At 48.4% G+C, this 25,166-nt stretch overlaps 4 protein-coding genes across 4 annotated transcripts; 2 read left to right on the top strand and 2 right to left on the bottom strand.

Moving 5' to 3' along the window:
• Window positions 1-492: 492 nt before the first annotated feature.
• LOC112885936 (chromatin structure-remodeling complex protein BSH) lies at window positions 493-3,398 on the top strand. Its single transcript, XM_025951645.1, has 11 exons — window positions 493-657; window positions 776-864; window positions 967-1,061; window positions 1,159-1,230; window positions 1,363-1,410; window positions 1,495-1,578; window positions 1,965-2,003; window positions 2,167-2,249; window positions 2,395-2,457; window positions 2,665-2,757; window positions 3,080-3,398. Exons 1-11 carry the CDS (start codon window positions 605-607, stop codon window positions 3,129-3,131), a joined length of 771 nt encoding a protein of 256 aa, XP_025807430.1. The 5' UTR covers window positions 493-604; the 3' UTR covers window positions 3,132-3,398.
• An 850-nt stretch (window positions 3,399-4,248) lies between these two features.
• LOC112887376 (hydrophobic protein LTI6B) lies at window positions 4,249-4,845 on the top strand. Its single transcript, XM_025953523.1, has one exon. It carries the CDS (start codon window positions 4,346-4,348, stop codon window positions 4,517-4,519), a length of 174 nt encoding a protein of 57 aa, XP_025809308.1. The 5' UTR covers window positions 4,249-4,345; the 3' UTR covers window positions 4,520-4,845.
• A 1,146-nt stretch (window positions 4,846-5,991) lies between these two features.
• On the bottom strand, window positions 5,992-7,355 carry LOC112887375 (chitinase 10-like). The gene is made up of 2 exons (XM_025953522.1): window positions 6,780-7,355; window positions 5,992-6,698 (listed from the first exon to the last, which is right to left on the bottom strand). The coding sequence occupies exons 1-2, from the start codon at window positions 7,310-7,312 to the stop codon at window positions 6,323-6,325; spliced, it is 909 nt and encodes a 302-aa protein (XP_025809307.1). The 5' UTR covers window positions 7,313-7,355; the 3' UTR covers window positions 5,992-6,322.
• Window positions 7,356-17,682: 10,327 nt separating this feature from the next.
• LOC112887103 lies at window positions 17,683-18,714 on the bottom strand. Its single transcript, XM_025953194.1, has 2 exons — window positions 18,401-18,714; window positions 17,683-18,293 (listed from the first exon to the last, which is right to left on the bottom strand). Exons 1-2 carry the CDS (start codon window positions 18,504-18,506, stop codon window positions 18,163-18,165), a joined length of 237 nt encoding a protein of 78 aa, XP_025808979.1. The 5' UTR covers window positions 18,507-18,714; the 3' UTR covers window positions 17,683-18,162.
• Between the last annotated feature and the right edge of the window lie 6,452 nt (window positions 18,715-25,166).

The following is a 25,166-nucleotide window of genomic DNA, read 5'->3' as shown; positions in this document are numbered from 1 at the left end:
TATAAATTAATTATGATATTTTAAAGGTGTGATGTCTAGTGTTCATATCAAAATTAAATTTTAAATCTAAAATTTATGTCAATTATTTGAGCCCTGATATAGCTTCGAACGGAAAAAGTTTGAACTAAAAAGTTGTAGATCTCATCGAGATCTACAATTTTTATATAAAGTTTATCTCCATCCGAATTCATATAAATTAGTTATAATTTTTTTAATATAAGCTGTCGAGGCTAAGGATATTCCGCCAGATGACAGTGCCACTGCGGCCGGTTTATCCAGCTATACCTATTTCATTCGACGGTAGTGGTATAGATCTGCAATTTTTCAGTTAGATGTATATTTTTAAAAATTCGTAAAATAAAAAATAAAAAATCTAGATTTTCATAAATTGTGGTCTTTACGGACTGCTGCTGTGTCAAGCAGGTTTTCAATATGGCCCATGAATCACCGTTCCAGAGTCCGGTCCAAATAAGATTCCTCAAAAGCTCTGGGCCCAAACAGACCGTTCTCCTCACGTGGCACGGCGGCGCAGACCGAACAAGCGTCGGGCGGACACGGCGACGGCGGCGCACCGTCGCATCGACCGGCGGCGAGATATACCGAGATGAAGACGGTCAGCCTCGGCGCCTCCAGGCCCTCCACCGTCAACTTCCGCATGTACGTCCTCTCCCCTTTCCTAAATCCTCTTCCATCAGAGGGAGACCTCGGATCGATTGCTGCGGAGGAAGAGGGGGCGGTGGCTGATTCGTTCCTCTCTGGCTCCTCCGCGCCGCAGGCCGACGAGGGACAACCTGGTGCCGATACGCGTCGACCTCGAGGTGGACGGACAGCGCTACAGGGACGCCTTCACCTGGAACCCGCGAGGTAGCCTGCCTGCACCCATCCCCGCTTCTTGCTTCATCCCCCACTTGCTTTTGCTTTCTCGCTCGGTCGCCGGATTGATTCCTTGCCGCACCTGGCGCGCAGACCCCGACTCGGAGATCATCAGCTTCGCCAAGCGGACGGCCAAGGACCTCAAGCTGCCGGCCAATTTCGTCCCCCAGATGCTCCAGTCCATCCAGGTGCCTCTCTTTTTTTTGTTGCTGGCTTGTCTTGTCTTGCAAAATGCCACACTTTTGTTGTTGCTTACTATTTTATCAATTGTATTACTCCAAACAGGGGCAACTTGCGGAGTTCCGCTCCTACGAGGGGCAGGAGATGCAGATCAAGGAGAAGATTGTGCCTCTCAAGGTTTGGTTTGCTTCTCTGTCTAATTGTTGCACATCAGCAGACTGCTTCTGGGCCTCTTGCATTTTTATACTCACATGAATTGAGTTTATGTATTCAAATTCAAGTGACAGCTTATGTATGGTGAATCTGCAGATTGACCTCCGAGTGAACAACACTGTAATAAGAGACCAGTTCTTATGGGTATGTATGTGTGTATTTGTAGTTTCTAGGAGTCCTCATGTCCAGATGATTTGCTTTTAGTTCACATGCATTTTTGGTGGTCAGGATATTGGCAACCTTGATAGTGACCCTGAGGAATTTGCGAGGACGCTATGTGACGATTTGAACATCACAGATCCTGAAGTTGGGGTATGCTTTAATTCATGAATTCTGAGTATTCAGTGTAACGAACTTTTAATTCAACTAAAGCAGCAGCTTTTATGACGAGGGTTTCCCATTTTAGCTGGCCCCTATTTACACATTTGCAATCCCCCCTAATCATCATACGGGTGCGGTTACTGGATGAGAAGAGCATGCATTGAACTATGTTGTACTTGCAAGTCAAGCAAACTGCCACTATTATTATTGCCAAATCTTTCTAACTTTCCGTGGATGCGGAACTCGTGATTGGCTTAGCCATAATTTGCTGTTACATGAATATTTGTTGCACTGCAATTCTTTTTGTTTAAAATACTTGTTGTGCATTACTTTCTGCAGCTTTGTTTATGTTGACAGTCTTTTTGTTTAATGTGCAGCCTGCAATAGCTGTTTCCATCCGTGAGCAGCTTTATGAGGTTAGATGAACTTTCCTGTGCAAATTCTAGATCACAATATCATGAAACTGCTTTTGTGTTCCTTAGCGGCAGAACTTGGAAAGTTTTGCTGCAGTTCCTTCACATCTACTGTTAATCTTCTTTTTGGATAAGGCCTTCTATTGAAAAAAAATGTACTTTGCAGATTGCTAGTCAGAGTGTCTCTGTTATGAGAGAGAAGCAATTGTCAAAGAAGGGAAGGCGAGCACCAGAATTTTCTTCGAATAGGTTCGTGGAAGAATTTACTGTTTTACCTTTGAAGAAAAATCTAGGGTAGCTGGATAAAGACAGATACTAATCAGCATATTCGAACTAAATTCTCTGCTTCCTGTTCCTATTTGTTATATGAAATTGATGTGGCCATGTTTTGCAGCAAAGCCGTGAACAACGCAGTGGACTTATTCAAGTATTTTGGCAGCAAAGGAAGCGTCATTCGGTACGATCTTTTTTCTCAAAACATTGATCTGCTAATGATTAGTGTTTTTTGGTTATGATAGTATCATTTATGTCAACTGATAGGCATGTAAGGCAGGGAATTGTTGACTGACAATGTTCGCTTTGTTATTGAACTAATATGCTACTAGTTTACTATTGTTTGGTCTTAAAACTGCCTTGCTTGTGCTTTTCCGTTTTGGTATATCAGGAAAAGGAAGGAATGGTATCTATATGAGCCCGTTGTCGACGTTGTAGCTAATGAGGAAGATGGAAAAGAGGAGCCCCCTAATAATTCTAGCAGGTGAGGAAAGAGCTGATATTGAACATTCATTATCGGCGAAATCAATTTTAGTAATAGTGAATTATACTATTTCTTGAAGCTGTAATTTTGTGTCCTTTACATTGCCATCCCCGTTAAAAGAAAAGAGGTGGAGAAAATAAAGATGCCTAGGTTGTGTAGTTTAGTTCATACTATTTCTTGAAGCTGTAATTTTGTGTCCTTTACGATGCCATCCCCGTTAAAAGAAAAGAGGTGGAGAAAATAAAGATGCCTAGGTTGTGTGGTTTAGTTCAGAAACATTTTTACTGCTAAAGGGACAACACAACTTTCACATTTTCTGCAGGCCGAAGAAGCGAGCAGAGGAGGAGAAAGTTGCAAGTCTTCAATCCCTTTGATCCAGACATGGGACTGCAATCTTGAAGAGGATTGTTGAGCAAGCTGCTGAGTGTCTCTAACCACAAAGGGTTAACCCTGTTTGCCGTGGGGATGGTGCCTGCCTGACATTAGTCCTAGGATGGGTTCATTGTTGTTTGCATGTCTTCAGATATATGTATGTATACAGTGTGCGAGTGTTTATTCCCTGATGCCGTGCCGCACCACCGTGACACTGTACAGTAACATGTAGTATGTGATTTGCTGAGTGAGGGTTTGTTGGTTGCCAACGTGTGTTAATAGGTCATGCATGCTTGCACGACGAATTCGAAGCCTTTGTGGTGTAGCAACAAGTTAAGAAGCAGCAGGTGCGGCGCAGCTCTAACTTGTTCAAATTTATCTAAATTCAAGGCAGGTTAGGATCTCAGCGAATAAACCAAACAGCAGACCATGGGCCATCATCCCATGCGTCTCCCATGGGCTGTAGCTAGCTGTCTGGATTGAGCCCCGTTACCGCTTTTCTTTTCAGGAAAAGATATTTATCTTTAGCTTTTGCTTTGCGCGCGGGTGGGGAATAATAGTCTCTACTGCTATAGCCGTGTCAGGTGGCAGGCAGGCACTGTGCCGGTGCCAGGGCCGGCCGGTCAGCGTCGTCGTCCGGGTACGAGAAGGGCGGGAGGTCGCCGTCGCCATCGCAAAAGCCGCGTGGAATTAATTCCCGTGGTGCCGCGTAGGTCCAGAGTGCTGCTTAGCAGCCAAGGAATTCCATTCTAGACAAGTAGCATCATCTCCGGCGGCACACGCAAAACTACTGTGACGGTTTCTTTGACTACCAGGGGATGGACGGCAGTAGTAGTAGTTGGGAGGGAAGCAAAGCGAGACCGGGCTGCTCCGGTCGCCGTCGCGGCCAGGACGTTACGCGGCATGCACGCGCGGCGCCGGCGCCCGGCCGCGGACCGCCGGATGGAGGCCACTTGTGCGCCGCGGCGCCTCGCCGGGCCCGCACGTGCCACCGGACGTGTCCTCCGCTGGTTTCTTCATCTCGTCGTGTTCCAACCTACCTACCTGCCTGCTGTCCCCACACTGCACCCCAGCGCCACCCCGGTCTACGAGTCTATCTATAAATCGATCGGGCCGAGCCCGAAGGGGAGGAATCCAATTCTTCCAGGCCAGACTGCGCGAGCACGGCACTGACCGCTGAGCATCGACCAGGAAAGAGATCGAGAGACGGAGCATCATGGCGGAGGGTTCGGCGAACTGCATCGACATCCTGATCGCCATCATCCTGCCGCCGCTGGGGGTGTTCCTCAAGCACGGGTGCGGGCACGAGTTCTGGATCTGCCTCCTCCTCACCTTCCTCGGCTACATCCCCGGCATCATCTACGCCGTTTACGCCATCACCAAGTACTAGTCGGTCTCATCATGAATCCGCACCAGTCTGATCGACGAGCGCTCCACCAGTTCCTGCGTTCGTGCCATGCATGATGCAGTAGTACTCTTGTTTAGTTTCACCCCGGCTGCTCTTGTATCTACACCTTGGTCGTTGGTTGTTGATTCCAGTGCTTATTTTCGCTGTTCATCATGTCTGTACTTTTTTTTAATTGAGGATTTGAGGTGTTCTCTCTAGCTGATGCTGATGGATCGTTGCAGCCGATCAAGGTTATTGGGAATTATATACTGATTGCGCTTGCTTCATCAGCGAGTCCAACCGAGTTGATTGTCTATGCTTTTACAAGTTGATTGATTGTCATCTGCTACGGGCTTCTAAGATTCTGTCCATATCTCCGTGCTAATCGTACTCAACTACTACTGACGGTGCTTCCTTCACTCAAGCAAACATGCGTTAAGCAGCAGGAACCAACGTCCTAGAGAGTAGCGTGTGACAGACAGAGACGAGACGCATCTCCCAGTTCAGAGTTGGGACGAAACGCGGTGCAGAGCTTGTTTCAGTTGCTACCTACACCTGTACCCCAGCCGTTTCATCCAGCAACCTACGGTTACCCAAGCCAGACAGCCTTGCCTGGCCTTGCCTTGCATCACATCATCTCCCCCTGTTTGGACGTGGCTGCCTTGCCTAGGATCGATCATCCCAACCGAAAATTCGTGCTCGTGCGTCACCACTCACCAGTCTCCTCCGGTTCCAGCTCCTGCTCCTGCACGATCGCAACTTTATTTGCCCGTTAGACTTGCAGCAAACACTGTCGCAAACTCTCCAGCTCCTTCCTGCACTTTCAGATGAGGTGATGATACGAAACAGTTGCGGGCCGCACTCCCGGCCAGCAAAAAGGTGGGGGAATCCAGTTGCAGGCCGCCGGTCAGGTCGCTGATCGCTGGCTACCCTGCTGATGGCCCCGCTCGCCGCCGTCGCCGACCTGCGATGGCGTGATGAAACCCGCGACACGCCGAATGTTTCCCCTGCCATCGGACATCGCATGCAGTGCGGACGACACATCAAAACTTGTTTCTCCAGTATCTGGATGCTTCTGTCATGGAAAAATGACGGACTTGGCAACTTCCCCTCTTTGTCAGGGTACAAATCAACACCCATGGTCTCTCGATTCTGGATGCCCCTCGCGTCCTTCCCATTGTGCGCTGCGCCACCGGATGTTGGTCTTGCAAGTTCAGTACTAGCAATGAGCAGAGGCATTACAGTTTTTTTTTCCCACCTGATGTTGTTCTAGCAAGTTCAGTACTAGCTCTGTTTGATGTGCCTCCATCTGTCTTGATCAGCCATCTTAATTCTCAGAGTACATTCCTGCAATTTTCAGAGTTCTCGCATTCAGCTACTTGGTTCGTCTGATTTCGTAACTTAGGGTGGGTTCGTTTCCTACCCTCTAAACTTTAGACCCGCCACATCAAAGAGAATCTTGTCATTTAGAAGTATTAAATAAAGTTTAATTACAAAACTTTTTGCACAGATGAGTGCTAATTCGCGAGACAAATTTAATGAGCCTAATTAATCCATAATTTGCCACAGTAATGCTACAATAATCATCAGCTAATCATGGTCTAATATACCTCATTAGATTCGTCTCGCGAATTAACTCTGGGTTCTGCAATTAGTTTTATAATTAGATTTTATTTAATACTTCTAAATGATAAGATTCTCTTTGACGTGACGGGCGTAAATACGGAACGAACACACGCTTACAAGCAACCGGCAAGAGAAACTCAGCGAGTACAACAGAAAAGAGGCAGCGCAAATGGCGGGCGACTAGGAGGAATAGGGCTCCTGGCGAGCGCAGTCCAGGTTGGGCCCGACGTCGACGCCGAGCACGCCGCAGTACCGCCGGAAGAACCCGATCCGGTCGCCCACCGGGGCGGCGTTGCCACGGGGCCCGCACTCGATCCCGCCGTTGATGATGTTGGTCGTCAGCCCAAACCCCGCCGTCCGGTTCGCCGCCAGGTCGCCGGGGCTGGGCCGGTAGCGCCCCACCATCACGTCGTGGCACGACGGCTTGGGCGCCCGCGGCGTCATCCAGAACCACAGCGCCGTCTTGAACGCCACGTCCGGGTCGACGGCCACCACCTCCGGGTCGCGCAGCCCGTCGAAGCCCAGCGCCTTGCCCGCCGGCCCGTAGTTGAAGTTCCTGCATGCGACCCCAAAGCAAATCTCGTCACCTCCTCCGTCGCCGGCGGAGCTTCCAGAGAAACGCGCGTACGTTACTTACCAGGAGAGCTGGATGGGCCCGCGGCCGTGGTAGGACTTGCCGGGGAAGCACGGCCACTCCGTGTTGCTGGCGTCGCAGTAGTTGCTCGGCGGCCTGATCTCCTCCTTGAAGCACAGGCCCCACGCGAAGGGGCCGTCGGGCGCCGTCGCCCACCCGCCCGTCGTCTCGTGGGAGATCTGCGCCAGGAACGCCGCCACCTCGCGCTTCCGGGTGGCGGCGTCGCCGTCGCCGCCAAACCCGGGGAACGCCTCCGCGGCGCGGAGGAAGGAGGTGTAGTTGTAGAAGCCGTGCGCAGGGCAGGCGGCGTCGTCCTTGTGCAGGAAGAAGGAGCGGTACACGTCCTCCGTCACGATCGACGCCACATGGCTGCGGCTCTGGCCGTGGCCGTGGCCGTAGCCGCGGTCGGTGCTGGGGAACAGGCAGTCCCACCTCCACCCCGACCACCACCACGCCTCCGCGACGCCAGCGTTGGAGACGATGGCCAACAAGCCAGCCAGCAAGAAGAAGATGGGAGGCAGGAACAGGCGCGCCATTGTTGTCTCGGCAATTGGTCACGGTCGAGGACGCGGCCGCCGGCGAGCGCCCTGCATTGGTGGCGCAGGGAGCATGTGTATATATATAGATGGAGAGGAGTATGTGTGCAGGCAGCATCAGGTGTAGCACGATCTAGGCGAGGACACATGGCGTGCACGTGCGCGGAGGGCATTCCCCGGCCGCGCGAGGCGGCCGAATTGAGGCGACGGCGACCGGCGGCGCTGGCGGAATATAGCTCATCATCTCCCATTGCATGATGCACAGTTGACTTTGATCATCCTGATCGAGCTTGCTACATTATTAGATCATGAGAAGCGCTGGAGCAGTAAAGCATCTTAGAGCATCGATCTGTTGATGCGACAGCAAGTGTTCTATCCTTGAAATCTGGGCTAGGTCAATGGCGACCGACTGGGCATGCATGTGCTGCATGCTTGCATCCATTGACAGGAGCTCATGGGCTGCTAACTCTGCTGATTTTCTTAAGACAAAAGAAGTAACTTTTGGCCTATGTTAGCTCTGTTGCCAGGGCTGGTAGTCTGGTACTATTGCAGCCGTAGGTGAAAGCTAAGATTGGTGACCGAAGATGGGCAGAGATCAGAGAACAAGGTGGCCGCAGAGCAGTGGCGGCATTGAGGCCCATATCAGGTGGCAAGGCCTGGGCCCTGGGGCATTGAGGCCCACATGTGATATGTCCATTTTATTGCCAGCATGCTGTTTGCTAATAAGCCAGAACATATCACATCACTGAAGAATTGATGTGGTGACAACGGACCTTTGAACACCAGCAAGGAGCAAACTTGGGAAGGTGAGAAAGAGATAAGAAGACATGTCACCACGACGCAAACTAATGTAAAAGCATCCGATGCCATGTTTTCTACATTTACCCACTTCCACCTGTCTGATCAGCTGCGTCTACTGGTTTTGCTTGATTTTGTATACATGGTGATTTACAGCTGTATAATAGGTCTAAGCTCCTAATACTTCCTCTTGTCAAAAACATTTGCCATTTAAGATACTGGTATGTGTATTCTATAATGTAACGCACTGACGAATGATGAATTAAACAATAGGCTCAAAGCTAGGCGTTAACGTTAGGCCATGGCCTGATGTGTAGCCTCGCTGCTAACTCCGAGCTTGCTGGTAGCATTGATTTTATGTACTCAATCTATTTTGGTAATGGAGTAAGCTTATATATAAAATATTTTATGTTTGCCAACATATGTGTTATTTATAACTGATTATCAATACTATGATATTTTTTGATTGACAATTGTTCTAAAATGACATAAGTTAGGAATTAGAGGGAGCACATTTCTTCTGCGAAATCAGAAAACAGAAAACGGGTTTGTTGCATAAAATTCTTCCAAAGAAAAATTAGTTTTTGGCCCTCTGGAGAGTAGAAAAGTTTTTAAAAGAAAATTCAGAAATTGGAACAGGGTGTGACACCATTGTTCTCTTATTATTAGACCTAAGCAAAAAAAAAATTGGACGTTACGATAATACTGTCATTTAACATGTTGATACATCTCTTGGATGGATGAGTGGTAGCAGCTTGGCGTCTTGTGATCTTGTTCGCGCCTACTTTAATGGTCCAGTGCTGCCAGGATATATACCTGCAAGGTAAGAAGAATTTCAATCTTTGCAGCCTGATTACATCTTGTATCTAGCCAGGCAGCCAGTAAAACAAGATCATTTTGATCCGCACGATCAAGACGTGATCATCGTCTGTGATATCTCAGGCAAGCTCTTACTGTGCTTTCCATTTTTTGAGCCATAACTTCTTTCCGTTTTAACCAGGCAGACCCGTTATATGAAAGGAGCCCCCTCTCTTGATCTCTCGTCGCTCTCGCACCAACCTAGCTAGAACACACAACAAATTTCCCCTTGCATCCCCGGCCGATCGAATCCTAGGGTTTCTTGCGCCATGCCTCGCGCTGGGAAAGTCAAGATCCAATGGATCATGGAGAAGGGCGTGCGGCAGGCGTCGTTCCGCAAGCGCCGCGGCACCCTGTTCGACAAGGCGCGCGACCTCTCCATCCTCTGCCAAATCCCCGCGGCCGTGATCGTGTACGGCGGCGGCGAGGCCGAGCCGCAGGTCTGGCCGGGGGTCCAGGAGGTCACGGAGATCCTGCGGAGGTACCGAGACCTCCCCGACTCCCTCAAGGAGGCGCGCAGGCTGGACAACGAGGGCTTCGTGCGCCGGCGCACGCAGAAGATGAAGAGGAAGCTGGACAACTGCAGGGCCAGCGCCAGCCGGCTCGAGGTCAACCTCATCCTCAACGACATCAGCCTCGGCCGCCCCCGCGAGTTCGCCGATCTGCCCCGCGAGCTCACCGGCGCCGTCGTGTCGGCGCTGGACGCTCTGAGGAGTGTCACCGCCGACCGCGTGAACTTCCTCCGCTCGGAGGCTGCCCAAGCGGCGGCGCTCCCGCAGCAGCTGCTGGAGGAAGCTGTAGCTGCGGCGTTGATGGCGTTGCAAGAGCCGCCCATGGTGCCGCCAGCTGTTGCTATGGCGCCGCCGATGGTGGCGAACGCGCCGCTTCTACTGCCGGCGCTGGAGCCGGAGCCACCGATGGTGCCACCTCTTGCGATGGCACCAGTGGTAGCTGACGCGCCGCTTCTGATGCCGGTGCCGGAGCCGGAGCCACCGATGGTGCCACCTCTTGCGATGGCACCAGTGTTAGCTGATGCCTCGCTTCTGCTTCCGGCGCCGGAGCCAGAGCAACCGATGGTGCCACCTCTTGCGATGGCACCAGTGTTAGCTGACGTGCCGCTTGACCTGCTGCTGCTGCTGCTGCTGCTGCCGGAGCCGGAGCCGGAGCCGGTACCGCCGCAATCTGAGCTCGTGGTGGCGCTCGCGCCACCGCCTCAGGAGCCGCCAATGGTAGCTGATGCGCCGCTTCTGCTGCCGGCGCCGGAGCCAGAGCCACCGATGATGCTGCTTGACCTGCTTCTGCTGCCGGAGCCGGAGCCGGAGCTGGTACCGCCGCAATCTGATGAGCTGGTGGTGGCGCCGGCGCCGGAGCCTCAGGAGCCGCCAATGGTAGCTGACGCGTCGCTTCTGCTGCCGGCGGCGGGGCCGGAGCCTCCGGCCACCGCTGCTGGTGCGGTTGTTGACGAGCCCCTGAACCTGTACGCCGAGCCCCGGGATGGAAGCTTCCTGCTTGAGATGGCAGACGCCATCATGGACGACGGCAGTGGTCGCCAGGCCACAGCTGAGGACGTGGACCGCCTCCTCAGGGAGTACGGCCTCGAGAGCTTCAAGCCCATGTAGAGGGCACAAAATGCGAGCCTAGCTGTGTCAGGACTCAGGCGCCTGCACATTATGAATCTCAGAATCTATCCTGTAGTGTTTGCTTTGTTTGATTTCGTATCAATGGTCGAGAATCGAGTCGAGTCAGTGTGAGGTCGTCGTCGTCGTCGTCATTCGAGTCGTCGGATCGAGTAGCCCTTATACTAGGGCTGTATCTATCCAGAATTTGAATTTTACAATCGACAGTGTGTTCTATGTTTTCTGCTCAATATATGTTTCATTCAGATATATTCCTCCGTTGTTATGATAACCGTGTACGTTGTTCAGTGAAAAGAGTCTAGCAGTCTGAGCTTATCTACAGTCTACGACTACTACATGCGTCCATCTATACAACACCAGTACTGCTCGGTTTTCTGGTGTTACTGTGGGTTAATTTCCCCATTCTTATGAACTCGATTCTGTTCATTTAAATGCAGCTGCAGCCCATGAACAACCTTTCAGGCCCAGGCTCAACAGACAGAAAAAAAAGTTCTGTTTTTTAAGCTAGCCATTTGACTGACATTCTCTGTCAGTAAGGTTTCGAGATCTGTCGTATGCCTGATGATATGTTCTGCAGAGATGTACATCCGTTCACGCACCGACGTACACCCTGCAAACCTACGACTGCATATTTTCATTGCAGAAGTGAATGACCACCATCTGACGATCCCGGCCGCAAACTGGATATGGAGCATCAAGTTCTATCCTTCTTCTCTCATTACTTTTCCTGAGGTCGAGGAACGTTGTTGACTTTGTTTGAAGGTCTCCACAGGATAATTTTCACTTCGTTTGGAGCTTCCATCTTCCACAATCGTGGCCAATCGGAAATGGTTGCATTTCTTGCTGAACCTGACGCGCCCTGTCCATTCCGGCGATCATGTATTTCCACACCAAGCTTTGGTCCTGATTTCACAAAGAAAAAAGGCCGATACCATTTTATCATATATAAAAAATATACCGGCCTTCAATTTGGGGATTTTTTTTGTTTCTTCGCCCTATAGTGAGAAAATCTGATTAATCAATGCTATTCCCAACTACCATCAACTGGACATGATAAGTTCATAACTGTTCTGAGAATTTTTTGTCTTTATTTATTGACGAGCGGGCATTATTTTGGGGGGGTGTTGCATAATATTCTTTCAAACTACTATCCTTTGCAATTCTAGTGAGTAGTGACTATGACAAAAGGTCTTTAATTTATCTGTTAAAAATTCCCGGTACAGTTAAAGATGAAAAATGAATTATATATCTAATATTTGCTCCACTGTATTTGTACCATTCACACAATAGCATTTGAGGATTTATGATGCAACAAAGCTGATCAAGAAGGCTAACAGGTACCAGTTCAGAACCTCAGATCACGCTGTATATATATGTGATTATACACATTCCACTAAACTGAGCAAAAGCGAAAGTGCTGCATGCTTTAAACTGGGAAATAAAAAAATTGATAGCTCTTGAATAGAGACACCTTAGCCTTTTATTCTCACTAAACCCACAGACAGTTAGCAAAGGAACAGGTAATAACGAATGTGTGAGGTGTGTAACACTAACACATGCATGACAAGAATTTCTCAGTTCACAAAAAATAAAAATTACACAATAAAAGACAGAAATAAACAGGTGCGAGGAAAAAAGAGCATGCATGAACGAGTGGTCTAGCCAGTGGTGCGAGAGGCCACTGACATCCTACAGAAGTTTAGTGTGTGAACCTGCGTGACTCTGACTCTGCCAAGGAGAAGAACTCCCTCGATTTTGAGGGCTCTGCACCAAAGTATTTACAAGAAGCTTTACGACGGGAAGCTCACCATTTACAACATGGAGACCATGCATGGCATATAGAAGATTTGTCTTCCGAGCTATGCGCACAAGTCAATTCAGTGCTAGAGATGCACATGAAATTTTGTTATGGATTGCAACAGCTTTCATTCCTTTTCTCAAAGGGCACATTCTAATTAAAGCTCTAGACTTCTATAATGCAGTTTCATGAACAAATAATATATATGCAAGAAAATTTCTAGTAGTAGTTTAAAATGTGCCCTCGCTGAAAAATTATATTGCACTAATAGTCGTATTTATCCAGCTTTAATTTAATTTCAAGCACGACTGAAGTGGCTATACATACAAATCCATTCGTCCTTAAGAAGTTGCATTACACTAAAGCTTTGGACAAAGCCTCTGCGTTGCATGAATAATTTTTTCATACTACACTTAACCCATGATGTGAAGTTTTATGGTGTATTTCTTGTTCCGATAAAAGCTGCTAGCCATACCCTCGTAGTCGATTGTTACATCCCAGCAACACTGCGAGCATTTCCTGCTCTATTTGGAATCTAATCATCACCTGTTGGAATTCCTAATTTACAAGTGCGTGTAGAATGGATTTTATATATATATATATATATATATATATATATATATATATATTTCAAGTTCATGAATGTGAGTTATTACAAGATTTATAGTTGCTGGATAAAATCATCAAGCAAAATAGCATTAGTAGTAGGAGAGAATGGGCAACTCGTTCGGTAATATGTTCTCATACAATGTTGCTCCAAATTTTTTCTAGAGGGCCTAGCTGGCAAGAAGAGGAAAAGAAATATCACAAGTCAGACACAAATAAAATCTGTTTAGGGCCTTCGAATCACTGGTAACATAGATATCACAATTGTAAAGCAGCTCTAGTTCTATATAGTTCAATCAGCTGCAATTCAATTAACTTAGGTTCTCGGAACAGCATAATATCTAGTATTCTATATGCAGCTTTATAATTTTTCATAGGATACTGTACTATTTGATCAAGTTTTTCAGAAGAAGCACCTAGTATAATACAGCTTTAACGTATTTTTTGAGCTCAGCTAACTCTCACTTGTTTTGTATTGGTTTGGTCGTCGTTTGGCTAGAAAATTCTTACTGAACATAGACTACAAAACAAATATTCATAAACAAAGTAAAGGAGATGTTGACTAATTTTGTCACATATTTCGTAGACAACAAAAATACAATTTTATGCACAAATCCTTTGTATAGGCCCTGATTGTATTCCATTAACAATACTCATACAAATTATCTTATGTTCCAAATCAGATATATTATGGATTCGTAAGTCATTTGTGCTCAAAATAGTTCAAGTTCTAATTTAATCGAGTGTCATCATAATTCGACAAGCAAGCAGGTTCCACATCATGGTACTCGGTTACCATGGAGATACATGCTATTCCATAGAAATTGCTTCTACTTACAAAACCAATTATAAATCAATAAAGCTATACTTTAACTCGGCAAGCGAAATGTTTTGACAAATAGGATTATTACTAAAACAGAAAAAACATGCACAAAGATAACAAACGGTACCCAATTGCTCATGGATGGAAATGGTGGACATCTTTGTCTCATGGCCATCAGTGTGTGGTAGCCCGCAAGTGAATTGGTTCACCTTCCCAGGAAGGTCAAGATCCCATGGGTCGCCCGCAAGAAAGCGTGGCTGGCCAGGAGCGTCCTGCTCCTGAAGAGGTGCGAGGACCTCCTGAGCCAGCGCATCGAGAAGCTAAGAGTGAAGGTAGAGAGCATCAGGATCGCCAACCATAAGATGAACATTCGCATCATCCTCCACGAACTCATCCTGGACCGCCGCAGCGTCGCCGATGTGGCCCCCAACGTCGTCCTCGACGTCACCTCGCTGACTGAACAGCGCCTGACGCTCCTTACTGACAGTGTCAAAGTCAACTTATCGCGCCTGGAGGGTGCGGGGTGCCCCAGCGGCGCTTCTGCCGCCGCCACTTGAGCAGCCGGCGGCTGCGCCTCCTGCTGCTCCCGCTTCTGGCGTGTGTACGGATGCCCCCGTGGACCTGGGCGCTGAGCCCCGTCATTGAAGTGGCGGTGGCGGTAGCGGCTTCTAGGATACGGCGGTTCAGGACGTGGACGTATCCTGAAGAAGCTTTCTTCAAAGCCCTCGTGGAAAGGGCTGTGTCGGATTTGTATTCCAGCAAATCCACCCAGGTTATGCTCAGATAATCGATTTATAGGTGAAGGAGATCGCAGGGATCGGAACTTGATGGTAACACAAGACGTAAGACTTTTTAGACAGTTTCGGGCCACTAAAAGCGTAACACTCTACGTTTTATGTTCAGAATTGTATTGAATGAACTAGTGTTTCTGGATGAGTAGGCTAGTTGCGTTGTCGTGTGATGGATACCCCCACAGGCCCCTCATATAATCGAGTTGCCGTAAGTTACAAGATAGGTTACTTGGGTTGTTTACAAGGAATCGAGTTGGTTAAGATATATAATATCAGAGTTATCCGATTCGGCCCAAATCATAATCCCTAAGAACCCTTCCGCCATCCAGCCGAGTGTCTATCCGCCGGATCGTCATGCAGAGTCGTTTCCTGAAGAACCAGACCCCACTCTACAGGGAGGTAGGGATCTACCTCTGTCAGGCTGGTTCTACCTCAACCAGCGAGAAATAAGGGCTTATTTCTCAGCCAACCAGAAATAAGCCTTCTTTGTTGTATTTGGTTCATTTGCTGTGTGTGAGAGTTTGTCGTCAATGGGGTTAGAGTCCTTACAAGTTACAACAGGGCTCCATGTACTCTAAATTTGATTAATTCCATGAAACTTGTGCTCTATTCATTTACTTTCAGTCAAGTTATGTGGGAGTTAGTCGTCGATAGGTTAGAGTCGTCCTTACAACAGTGCTCTGTGCTTGTACTCTGAATTCGATCAATTTCATGAAATTTGTGCTTTATTCATTCATTCACTTTCAGTCAAGTTATGCGAGTTAGTCGTCAATGGAGTTAAGAGTCCTTACAACCGGGCTCTATGTACTCTGAATTTGTTTAATTTTATTAAAGTTGTGCTTTATATATTCTTCTCTAGAGTTTTCAAAAAATATATATATTCTTCTCTAGAGTTGATCTGATTGAGGATTTAAGGTGTGCGCTTTTCACATTAGCAATTACAGTATTTATTTTTTTGAAATATTGGTACACCGAAAAATTTATGTTCATTACACACTTAAGTCTTAGATGTACTCCTCCATTTGGGATTAATGGAGTAAAGTGCTGTCAAGTTATTAACGGTGAAGTTTATTACTTCATTTGATTGTTGCCAATATGCATCGTGTGTTATTAGTGCCAGCATTTCGATTAATGGAAGAAAGCGCTTTGATCTCTGTTCTCACATTAGCAGACAGGCATAAGAAATAAGGCGTTGTATCTTCGCCTACTGTTCAGACGCATGCATGGCAGTCCATTTTCTCTATCCTTGTGAAGGCCTTCTATCTCAGCCAGCCAGAAATAAGTGTTGTATATGCATGCCTAATGTTCAGGCGCATGCACACAGTCTATGTTATTTGTCTTGAGTCAAGTCCAGTGGAGTTTGTTATCAATCGAGTTAGAGCCAATAGAATATTACTTTATGTATTCTGAATTTGATCAATTTTATGGAAGCTATGCTTTATAAATTTTTTCTTTGTTATCAATCGAGTTAGAGCCAATAGAATATTACTTTATGTATTCTGAATTTGATCAATTTTATGGAAGCTATGCTTTATAAATTTTTTCTCTACAATAGGTTAAGGATTATTTAATTTGTCCCTTTTCACGTAACCTGCAGGTAGGGGTGGTAACGGATCATGACCATAATGCTCACTTCACAAATCCAATTTGATCCTTATATATTTTTATATTTTTAGTTTAAAATTGTATAAAATTAGAGCTCTGCCCCTACCTTACCACCCCTACCTGCAGGATGTTATGGTCAATACACATAAGGCAGAGGTGAACTCCTCCTCCTCCGCTTATGATTACTGGAATAAAGTGCTGTCAAGTTAATGGTAAAGTTTGTTACTTCATTTTGCATTCATCATTACCTATATGCATCTTGATTAATATCATGGCACAAGCCGTTATAAATTGATAACAAAAAAATATATATATATATTTAGCTCACATTGAAACTAACATGTTGTGCAAAATGTTTCAACAAGCAGTTATAATATACATATATAGGCTAAAATAAATTGCATCAAGCTAACAAACGAAGGTACCCAATTACACCCATGGATGGAAATGGGACATGTTAATCTCATGACTGCATGTGGCTAGTTCCACGTTTCTCTTTGCAGAGAGCATGCTTCAAAATCAAACTTCTTTGTATATGACACGTCCACGTGGCATGAACATCTTTTCTGTCCCATACTGGTTTGTATTTCCGACATCTCACATCCTTGCACCTTTCTTCATTTTGGACTCCAAAGTATGGGTGTGACGGTGCACACATTTCGATCTCCGAGGTCAACCGTACAACGTCCAAGTTCTAACATAGTCATGGATCCCGACGGCATGCAAGATGGCCCCAAACGGGCCGGCCATAAGCCACAATTTTGTTTGTTAGGCTGCGCTGAGGAGTGGTAAGGAAGAAGGATTAAGGAGGGTCGCTGCATGCGACGGGCCTTTTAGGCGACAGAAAGTAAATTAAATTTGCAGCCCAGGATGCACATAATCGCCGATATCGCGGCCCAACATGTGGGCATTGGGCGACAGCATCAGTACCCAACAAAGAAGGTTTGGCCCACGGTACCCTTGATGGGCCGTTAGTTACTTCCAACCAGCTTCCAAATGTTCTGCAAAAGTACATATGCTTTCTAAGTTTATATGGAAATTTTCGAACTGTAAATTTTAAGCAAGATACTAGTACTAACTATTTGGGTGGGAAAAAACAGTGTATAGAAAAAATTATACTGCTGAACAAATGGTGAATAGTTTATTTGAATTCTCGTATCGATCGATCTGAAGTCAACAACAATATTAGCAGTGCTGCAGTTTGATGTTCATCTCCATTCTCTAGTTTTGTATTCACTTCAAATGTGCAGTAGGCTAGTGAAATAAAAAAAACACTTTTAATGCTACTCCCTTGTTTCCAGGCTTGCCCTTTGGAATGATTGTGTAGGTGGAAACACCAAACTATACGACTATATAGGGAGGTACAAATTTGAGGACTGTAAGATACAAGTAAAGGAGCCGATCGAGAGTCAAAGCAGAACGCAAAGTTAGCGCAGGGACTGCAAAGCGGTTCAGATCTCTAAAAGTACTATATAAACTCATGCATCGGATGATGAATACTTGCATCTCTGACACCAAAAACAGAAAAAGAGGAAACAGAGCATCATGGCCTCATCAAAAGCAGCAACACCTAAGCTAATGTTGTGGTCGCAGTCACTAAATCTCTCCAAGGCAGCTAGCACACCTTCACTAGTCACTATGATCCTTGTGTGCCAGCAATGGGGATTCAGACTCCACCACCATTCGTGCTACGCCACACGAACTCAACTGGAAAAAAGAAAAAAGTTTCAGAACTTGCATGCCGCCTCGGCAGCAGTCTGCAGGTGAAGGGCTCGCTGCCCCGCAGTCGTCGCCAAGAGCTTGCTTTGCAATGAATGGCTATGGCTCTGTCGTTGTATATACTGGTGGGTCGATCTCGTTCTCGTCTGGTCGGTCGTCATCTCGCCATGGACGGACGGATCGGATGGGTCGGTGGACGAAGCAGGTGCGCGTGGTCACGAGGCGGCGGCGCTGCAGATCCTGGCCTTGTCGAGCATGGACCACATGACCTGCACGTCCTCGTACGTGCACGCCATAACCTCGCCGTAGAGCTGCGACCTCTCCATCTCGCCGCTGTGCTCCATGGCTGCAAGGTCAACATAATCATAAGCACCATGAGCACCCATCGTTCATCGCTAGCTAGGTCGTAAGAGATAGATGGATGGATGAAAACCACAAGAACTGTGTATTTACCTGAAGGAGATTGGTGGTGGTGGTGGCGCGGCGTCTTCTTGCCGTCCCGCTGCGGGTTGAGCATCTTCCTGAAGGGCGTCGTGATGGTGCGCACCCAAGAACCCATGACGACGGTGCAATCCGCTGCTACTGCTGCTCGATGTTAAGTTTGTGTCGTACAGATAAAGGACTGTGCTGGAATCAATCGGTGTCTTTTGTGTATGCTGGTGGGATCGAACAAGTAAGTACTGTGCTGTGGTAAACAACAGCTACTCGGCCGGGGCCTGTGAGCCCATATTTATACCCATCCACGGTCCATGGCGAGAGGATGAGAGAGAAAGCCAAGGGAGAAGGAAGAAAGAAAGAAAGAAAGAGTGAGGCGAGAGGAAGAGGAAGGTGGGAGGCAAGATCCGGAAGACAGGACTGGTGGGGGTGCACGTTGATGTCGACCCAAGAAACAGAAATTTATTCGGCCTGCATTGAAAAGCAACTGGCGCGGGAGTGGTGCCCCGGCCGAACCGGCCGCTGGGCCGTCGGATCGCCAGAGCTCCGGCGGTCCGACGGCGCTCCGGGTCGGGCTGGACACGGTGGCGTGCGGCACATGCGTCCTGATAATGAGAAGAAGGGAGAGAGGGAGCTGATGTTTCTATAACGTTAAGCAATCATTCCCGTCACATTAGAGTATCGTTACGAGATACGTGCATAGTTAATCTGAAAGTTGACAATTGGATACGTGTGTGTTCCCGTGAAACCAAGGATCCTGTGCCTGATGCTCCCGTGAATACAAAGACTTTGAATAACGCATGAATGAATGGTTCGAAACAAAAGACTGGAACATGGAAATCGTATAAGATTGATGGACTCCGTGACATGTTACAGGATCGGTTTTTGCAAACGATTCGAGTGTAAAAAAAATTTGAGTTCTGGACGGCCTCACATCGATGTCTAGCAAGAGGATCGGGCTTGTTTGTATGGATGCAGATGGACGCAATGCGAGTGCGAACAGAATCGTGGAGGTGTGGGGACAGGGCGCGCATGGCGGCACGTGCACCGGCTCGATCTGGGGCGATGGGATGGGGTGGTGGTGGTGGCGTGCCTGCCTTGAACGAAGCGGGCGCTAAAAGGACAGAATCATGAGGTCGCATGCAGGCGCACATGCACGGAGGAGCAGGAGCCGGAGCCGGAGATGGAGACGGCCGGGAGGTATGGGCCGGGGCCCGAGAGGCCGCGCCGCCCAGACCACAAGCCGTGTGCTCGCCGGCGCCGGCCCCAGGCTCACGCGCGCGATGCATGCACGCATGTTTCCCGCGGCTGAGCGGCTGCCTCTCTGATCAGCGCGGCCCCAGCTAGCACAGTGCTTCTGCTACACTGAACCAGTCGGCTTTGACCCTTTGCCTGCTTGTGCTGTATTCAATGCATGGATTCATGTATCGTCTCTCTCTCTCTGAGAGAGGGGGAGAGAGAGAGAGAGAGAGAGAGAGAGAGAGAGAGGGGGGGGTCTGCAAATAAAGCAAGGCCAAGGAAAACGCTCCGGCCGCCGGCCACTGCGGTGACGACCGGCCGTCCATCACCAACGGTTTCTCTCCGTGTCCGGTATCATCAGCCACGACCAATCAAGTGCGTGTTTATGTGCTCTGACAGAGTATCTAATGATGCACGAGACCAGAGGAAAAGAATTCAAGTGCTGATTAGGGAGGAGTATTCTAGTACTCCTCCCGCGGAGTGGTGGTGGACGACGTCGGTACTTAATTTAACAGCCAATCAATCAAAAGGAAAACATTGGAGATTGCAAAACGCAGCGACTAAAAAAATGGGTCGGAGATGCCGGGGCTTAAAGAAAGAAAAAAAAAAGCCTTCCCCCTCTGCTCATGCGTCCATGTGATGGCCGGTTATTGTCGGGGTTTAATTTCCTAGCATCGTCACACTGACATGCATCGATTGGACTGTTTGAGTACGCGCGTTCACATCATCAGATGCATGTCACATGGTCAGATATATCAGAGCTCCGGGGCTCAGCTCAAACGAGCATGGGTAAGCGGAAATCATCAAGCAGGCAGAGCAGAGAAGTAATGCTCAACGACTGAACATCTGACTACGATGCTACGGTTTTGACAGGCGCGCAGGTAAATTGCAAAACTGCTTTCAAGAAGAAAGACTGCAGAACTGGTGACTGAATCCATGCATCGGGCAGCGTAAATTACAGGAACAGGCCCCGCCTGTTCGTTTCCTACCCTCTAAACTTTAAACCCATCACATCAAAGAGAATCTTACTATTTAGAAGTATTAAATAAAATCTGTTTATAAAACTTTTTGCACAGCTGGGTGCTAATTCGCGAGACAAATTTAATGAGCCTAATTAATCCATAATTTGACACAGTAATGCTACAGTAATCATCCGCTAATCATGGACTAATATACCTCATTAGATTCGTCTCGCGAATTAGCACTGGGGTTCTGCAATTAGTTTTGTAATTAGACTTTATTTAATACTTCTAAATGACAAGATTCTCTTTGATGTGACCCCTCTAAACTTTAGACCCCAGGAAACAAGCACACCCTAAACGAGTATACAAACAAACATGGGCCACTGGGACTTATCTAGCCATATCCTAGTAGCTTTGTTTGTGCCGTCACCCGGAAGGGGAAAGCGAACTCTTTATTGGCGTTCACGTGACTCGCTCGGATTTCAGTTCCATTGGACTCGAGTTCCCCAAGCCCCGGCGCAGAAATGAAAATGTAGCAGCAGTAGCATATGAAACAGAGAGAGACTGCCGTCGCCGGCCGCCGGCCAAGCATGTGCTCGGCAGCAGCGGACTCGAGGGCGCAGTCGGTACACCGAAACAAGCGGGCGTAACGCAACCTTCCAAACCAACCAACCAAACCACACGGGCCCCGCTAGCCCGCACGGCACCGCCTGCGCCTGCTACCACTGCGGCCGCGGCGCCGCGTCGTCGCCGCCCCGCGCGCCGGCGAGCAGCATGCCGCGGTGGACCCGGTCGATGAACTCGGCCGCCCGGCGGTCGATGTCGTCGTCGCCGCCGCCACCGCTGCTTTCAGGCGGCGGCGGCGCTCTCGTCCACGGCGCGGCGGTCGCCGCTTGGTGGTGCTGCTGGCTCCGCTGCCACGACGACGCTCCTTGCTCATCATCTCTCCCCGTCATCGTCTCCGCCGGCGCCGTGAAGCCGAGGAAGCCCAGCACGGCGGCGCGCTTCCTGCCCGATGGTCTCCCCATATACGCAACGCTCCGGACGGATCTCGCTCGCACAGCACACACCGACGACGGGAGTGAAACAATTGAAGTACTCTAGCTTGATTGTGCTTTACTAATAAGCATTTAAACTCTCGCTTGTGCACGGATTACTGCTAATACGACGCATGCATTTATAGTGGCTGATTAGATGGACTTGCATTGCTGATGGTCGTCAAGTTCGGCGACGACAGGTACTCGGTGCTGGTAGGGTTCCCAATCGAATTTGCGCTTTTCGACAGCAGCCGGCCGGCGGGGTAGGCAGCATTTCGATCCGTCGCTGAAACCGTGTGGTACGGCGTACTCCGCAGTCCGCGCACTGGCCGTGCGTACTCCACAAACTGGCCGGTTTATGCACGGGCCGTACTTCAGTTAGGTGCAGCTAATAGCTAGCTATCTGCTAGCTAGTTTTTTTTTTAAAAAAAAGACATCTGCTAGCTAGTGATTGATCGGGTATGAGCATCGATCGAGTAATCAAGTGATTTAGTCGTCCTACCTGGCAAGAACATACGCATATGGGAGACCAACTAACTTGCTATGATTATTCTCTTAGCTTGATGGGGAGAGAGAGAAGTGGGAAGACAATCTAACTATTGTTGTGTGCCAAATGATAGAGGCAAGCAACCGCACATAAAAATGGATAGATATGATTATTCCTGGAACCGCCTAATGCCCAGATTAGAGTATCCATTATCATGGGGAACCCACTTCCTGACCTAACTGGTGGTGGAGTACAAAGCTCCTTTAATTTGCTGGCAATATTGATTACTTCTCGCCAGTGATTGCTGGGTTAACATTCGACACACTAGTACAGAATTGGCTTGTTGTCCCGGTTCCCAGCCCTTTTTAGTCCCGGCTATGAAATCGGGACTGATTGCAAATCGGGGATAAAAGACTCGGATTATTAGTTTTGGTTCCCACGCCCGGAACTACGGTTCTGGAACCGGAACTACGAATCCGGAATAAAAGACCAGTCCCGGTTCCCACATCCGGGACTGAAGAGTATGTGCAAGGTAAAAAATTTACTCCTTACCTAGGACTCAAACCCAACATGTCGGTTCCAGAAATGACCGGCAGCTAAACCTACTCGAAGTGTATATGGTGCATCATGATCGGAGGTGGCCTAGCAAACAATGACTCAAGATTTATACTGATTCAGGCAAATGTGCCCTACGTCCGGTCAGGGTTCGGTCGGATGTTGTTTGAGCCCAAGTGCTCGTGAGAGTTGGGGAGTTACAAACTTTCGAGTGGAGGATGAATCTCTTGGATTTCGGTCTGGTCCCCTTTCTTAGGCGGCTGACCCTTTATAGTCCATGAGGGTCCTCCTTACAGGAACTAAGTGTAGAGAGAGAGAGTTCCTTGCCCCGTTGATCGGGGTCGACAACCCTGTCAGTCGGAGTCCTCGGGAGGCCACCGTCCAGATCTTGTGTTGCAGAGTGGCCGTCTTGTTCTGTCCCTATGCATCGTACTTCGCCAGTCGGAGGGGCAGGTGGGCACTGATAAGCGCGGTATGGCAGTCACGCTCCGTCCTCAACGTTATGCCCCGTCATTCCACTATGATGGAGGCGTGCCCGCTGCATCATGATGACGTTGTTGTGTTCCGTCCACTCAGAAGGACGGTCAGGTGAAAGTGCCTCCCCGCTGTGGCAGTGAGGAGCACTGCAATCCCTGTTCGGGGAATGGTTGGTCTGTACGGCAAGTTGACTCCGGTGTGCATCCTTATCCACCACACTTGTTCCCGGGGCCCGCCAGACGCAGGGTCCGGCTGTCCTCGGCCTCGCCGATTGAGGATAGCGAAACGCGTAAGGCGGAGCCTAGTCAGGGGGACCTTAATCGAAGCCGTGGTACGAATCTGGTCCCTGATCGTCTCCTAAGTCGGGGACGCGAGCCATCCTTTTCCCGACCGGCCGGCCGGTCGAGATTATGGGCCTAGGCGGCCTGGACGAAACCGCGGCCTGTGAAAGTGGGCGTTTGTTTCAAGTGCTATATTTGTGCTAGTCTGAATATCAGCGGGAGGCAGGTCCGCTTGGGACCTCGGGTCCCTAGACCCGTCATAAAACCTATTACCTTGCGTATAGCTTCTTTACCACCCCACCGACACAGCACATGTGTCTTTAAATGGGATGCCTTTCTTTTAAACTAATTTATGAAGGACCCTTTAGTTCCGGTTGGAACCATCAACCAGAACTAAAGACTCTTTTAGTCCGGGTTGGAGCCATGAACTAAACTAAAGGGTTATACTTTAGTTCCGGTTGTTAGTTCCGGTTGGTGGCAACAATCTGGATTAAAGCTCTCCACTGTCCCCTAGCTGTTAGATCTGGGACTAAAGTCTTTATTAGTTCCGGATCTAGCAACAGCTAAGACTAATGTCAAGATCAAATACGATTTCAGATCATTTCTATACCAGTGGACAATGACAAATGCTCGACGTGCATACTTTTTTCTGACAAAAAGATAATAAGGATATGCTCGACATGTACAGTGATGTAGCACATGGGATCGACTGGTCATTAGACGGTGCCACATGTGGTGGTCACAAGCTTTACCTAATCATCATCGTGCTCTTTTCTTTTCTTCCAAAATACAGTATAATCCAGGCATTCATAATACACGTACGTGCATACTTACTTAGTGCGCACAGCTTACCTATAAGCATCTTTTGTGAGAGAGTCGACGGTAAATCTTGAGATGGGTGAAATCATCAGAAAAACATCTCGTAGTCGACAAAGTCATCGACGCCGCTTGCAACTGAAATAATAACGTTGTTGATTCTTAGGTTAAACTTAAAAAAACACGAGAGTCAAACTATGAAACTGTCTATGTATGTTACCAACTCGAGTAACACCCAGTTCGCTTATCTTCGTGCATGCTCTCATCCGGTGCAACTTACTATAACTACCATAGTCGAGATGTTTCGCTGCATATTCATTCTAATCTTTGGATCCGTTTGGTTGGGCTTTTCAGGGGCTGTGGCTTCCGGCCAAAGCCCAAAAGCCAACTAAACGGAGGTGTTGTGGTCGAGGTGCTTTCAAGAAAGCAGTTTCCGTGTAATTCATTTTTTACAGCAGCGAACGAGGTGCTGTGGCTGGCTGTGAGATTGGTAAGTTCGAGAAGCTACCCACCTGCCATCGGATATGGAACATACGCTTCTTCTTTTTCCCTTTTCTGTCGTGGCTTCCTTCTCCGGTGCGCCTCTCCTCCACACCCTCCTCTCATCCCCGGGCGTTGCACGCCCGCTCCACCGCCACGAGCTCCGGCCGCGGCGCCCAAGCCGGCGAGCCCCCGGCCGCCGCCGCTCCTTCGCGCCAAGGAAGTGACAAGCATGGTTCGCTCTTCAGTGAGAGAGGGAGAGAGTTGAACGGGGAGGACTGTATAGGACATATGGGTCCCTTTAACAATTTTCTCAAGCCACAACTGTCCAACCAAGCGGCTTTCGGCTTTCTCACAGCCTACACCTCACGGCAGCTTTACTGTAAGTGCAATCAAGCTTTTTGTGGGTTTTGGCATTGATGACTACCTAATTAGGGAACTAATGAGATT

This window comes from Panicum hallii, chromosome 3 (assembly GCF_002211085.1).
Source record: "Panicum hallii strain FIL2 chromosome 3, PHallii_v3.1, whole genome shotgun sequence".
NCBI classification, from domain to species: Eukaryota; Viridiplantae; Streptophyta; class Magnoliopsida; order Poales; family Poaceae; genus Panicum; species Panicum hallii.
This window is presented reverse-complemented; position numbering and strand designations above follow the sequence as displayed.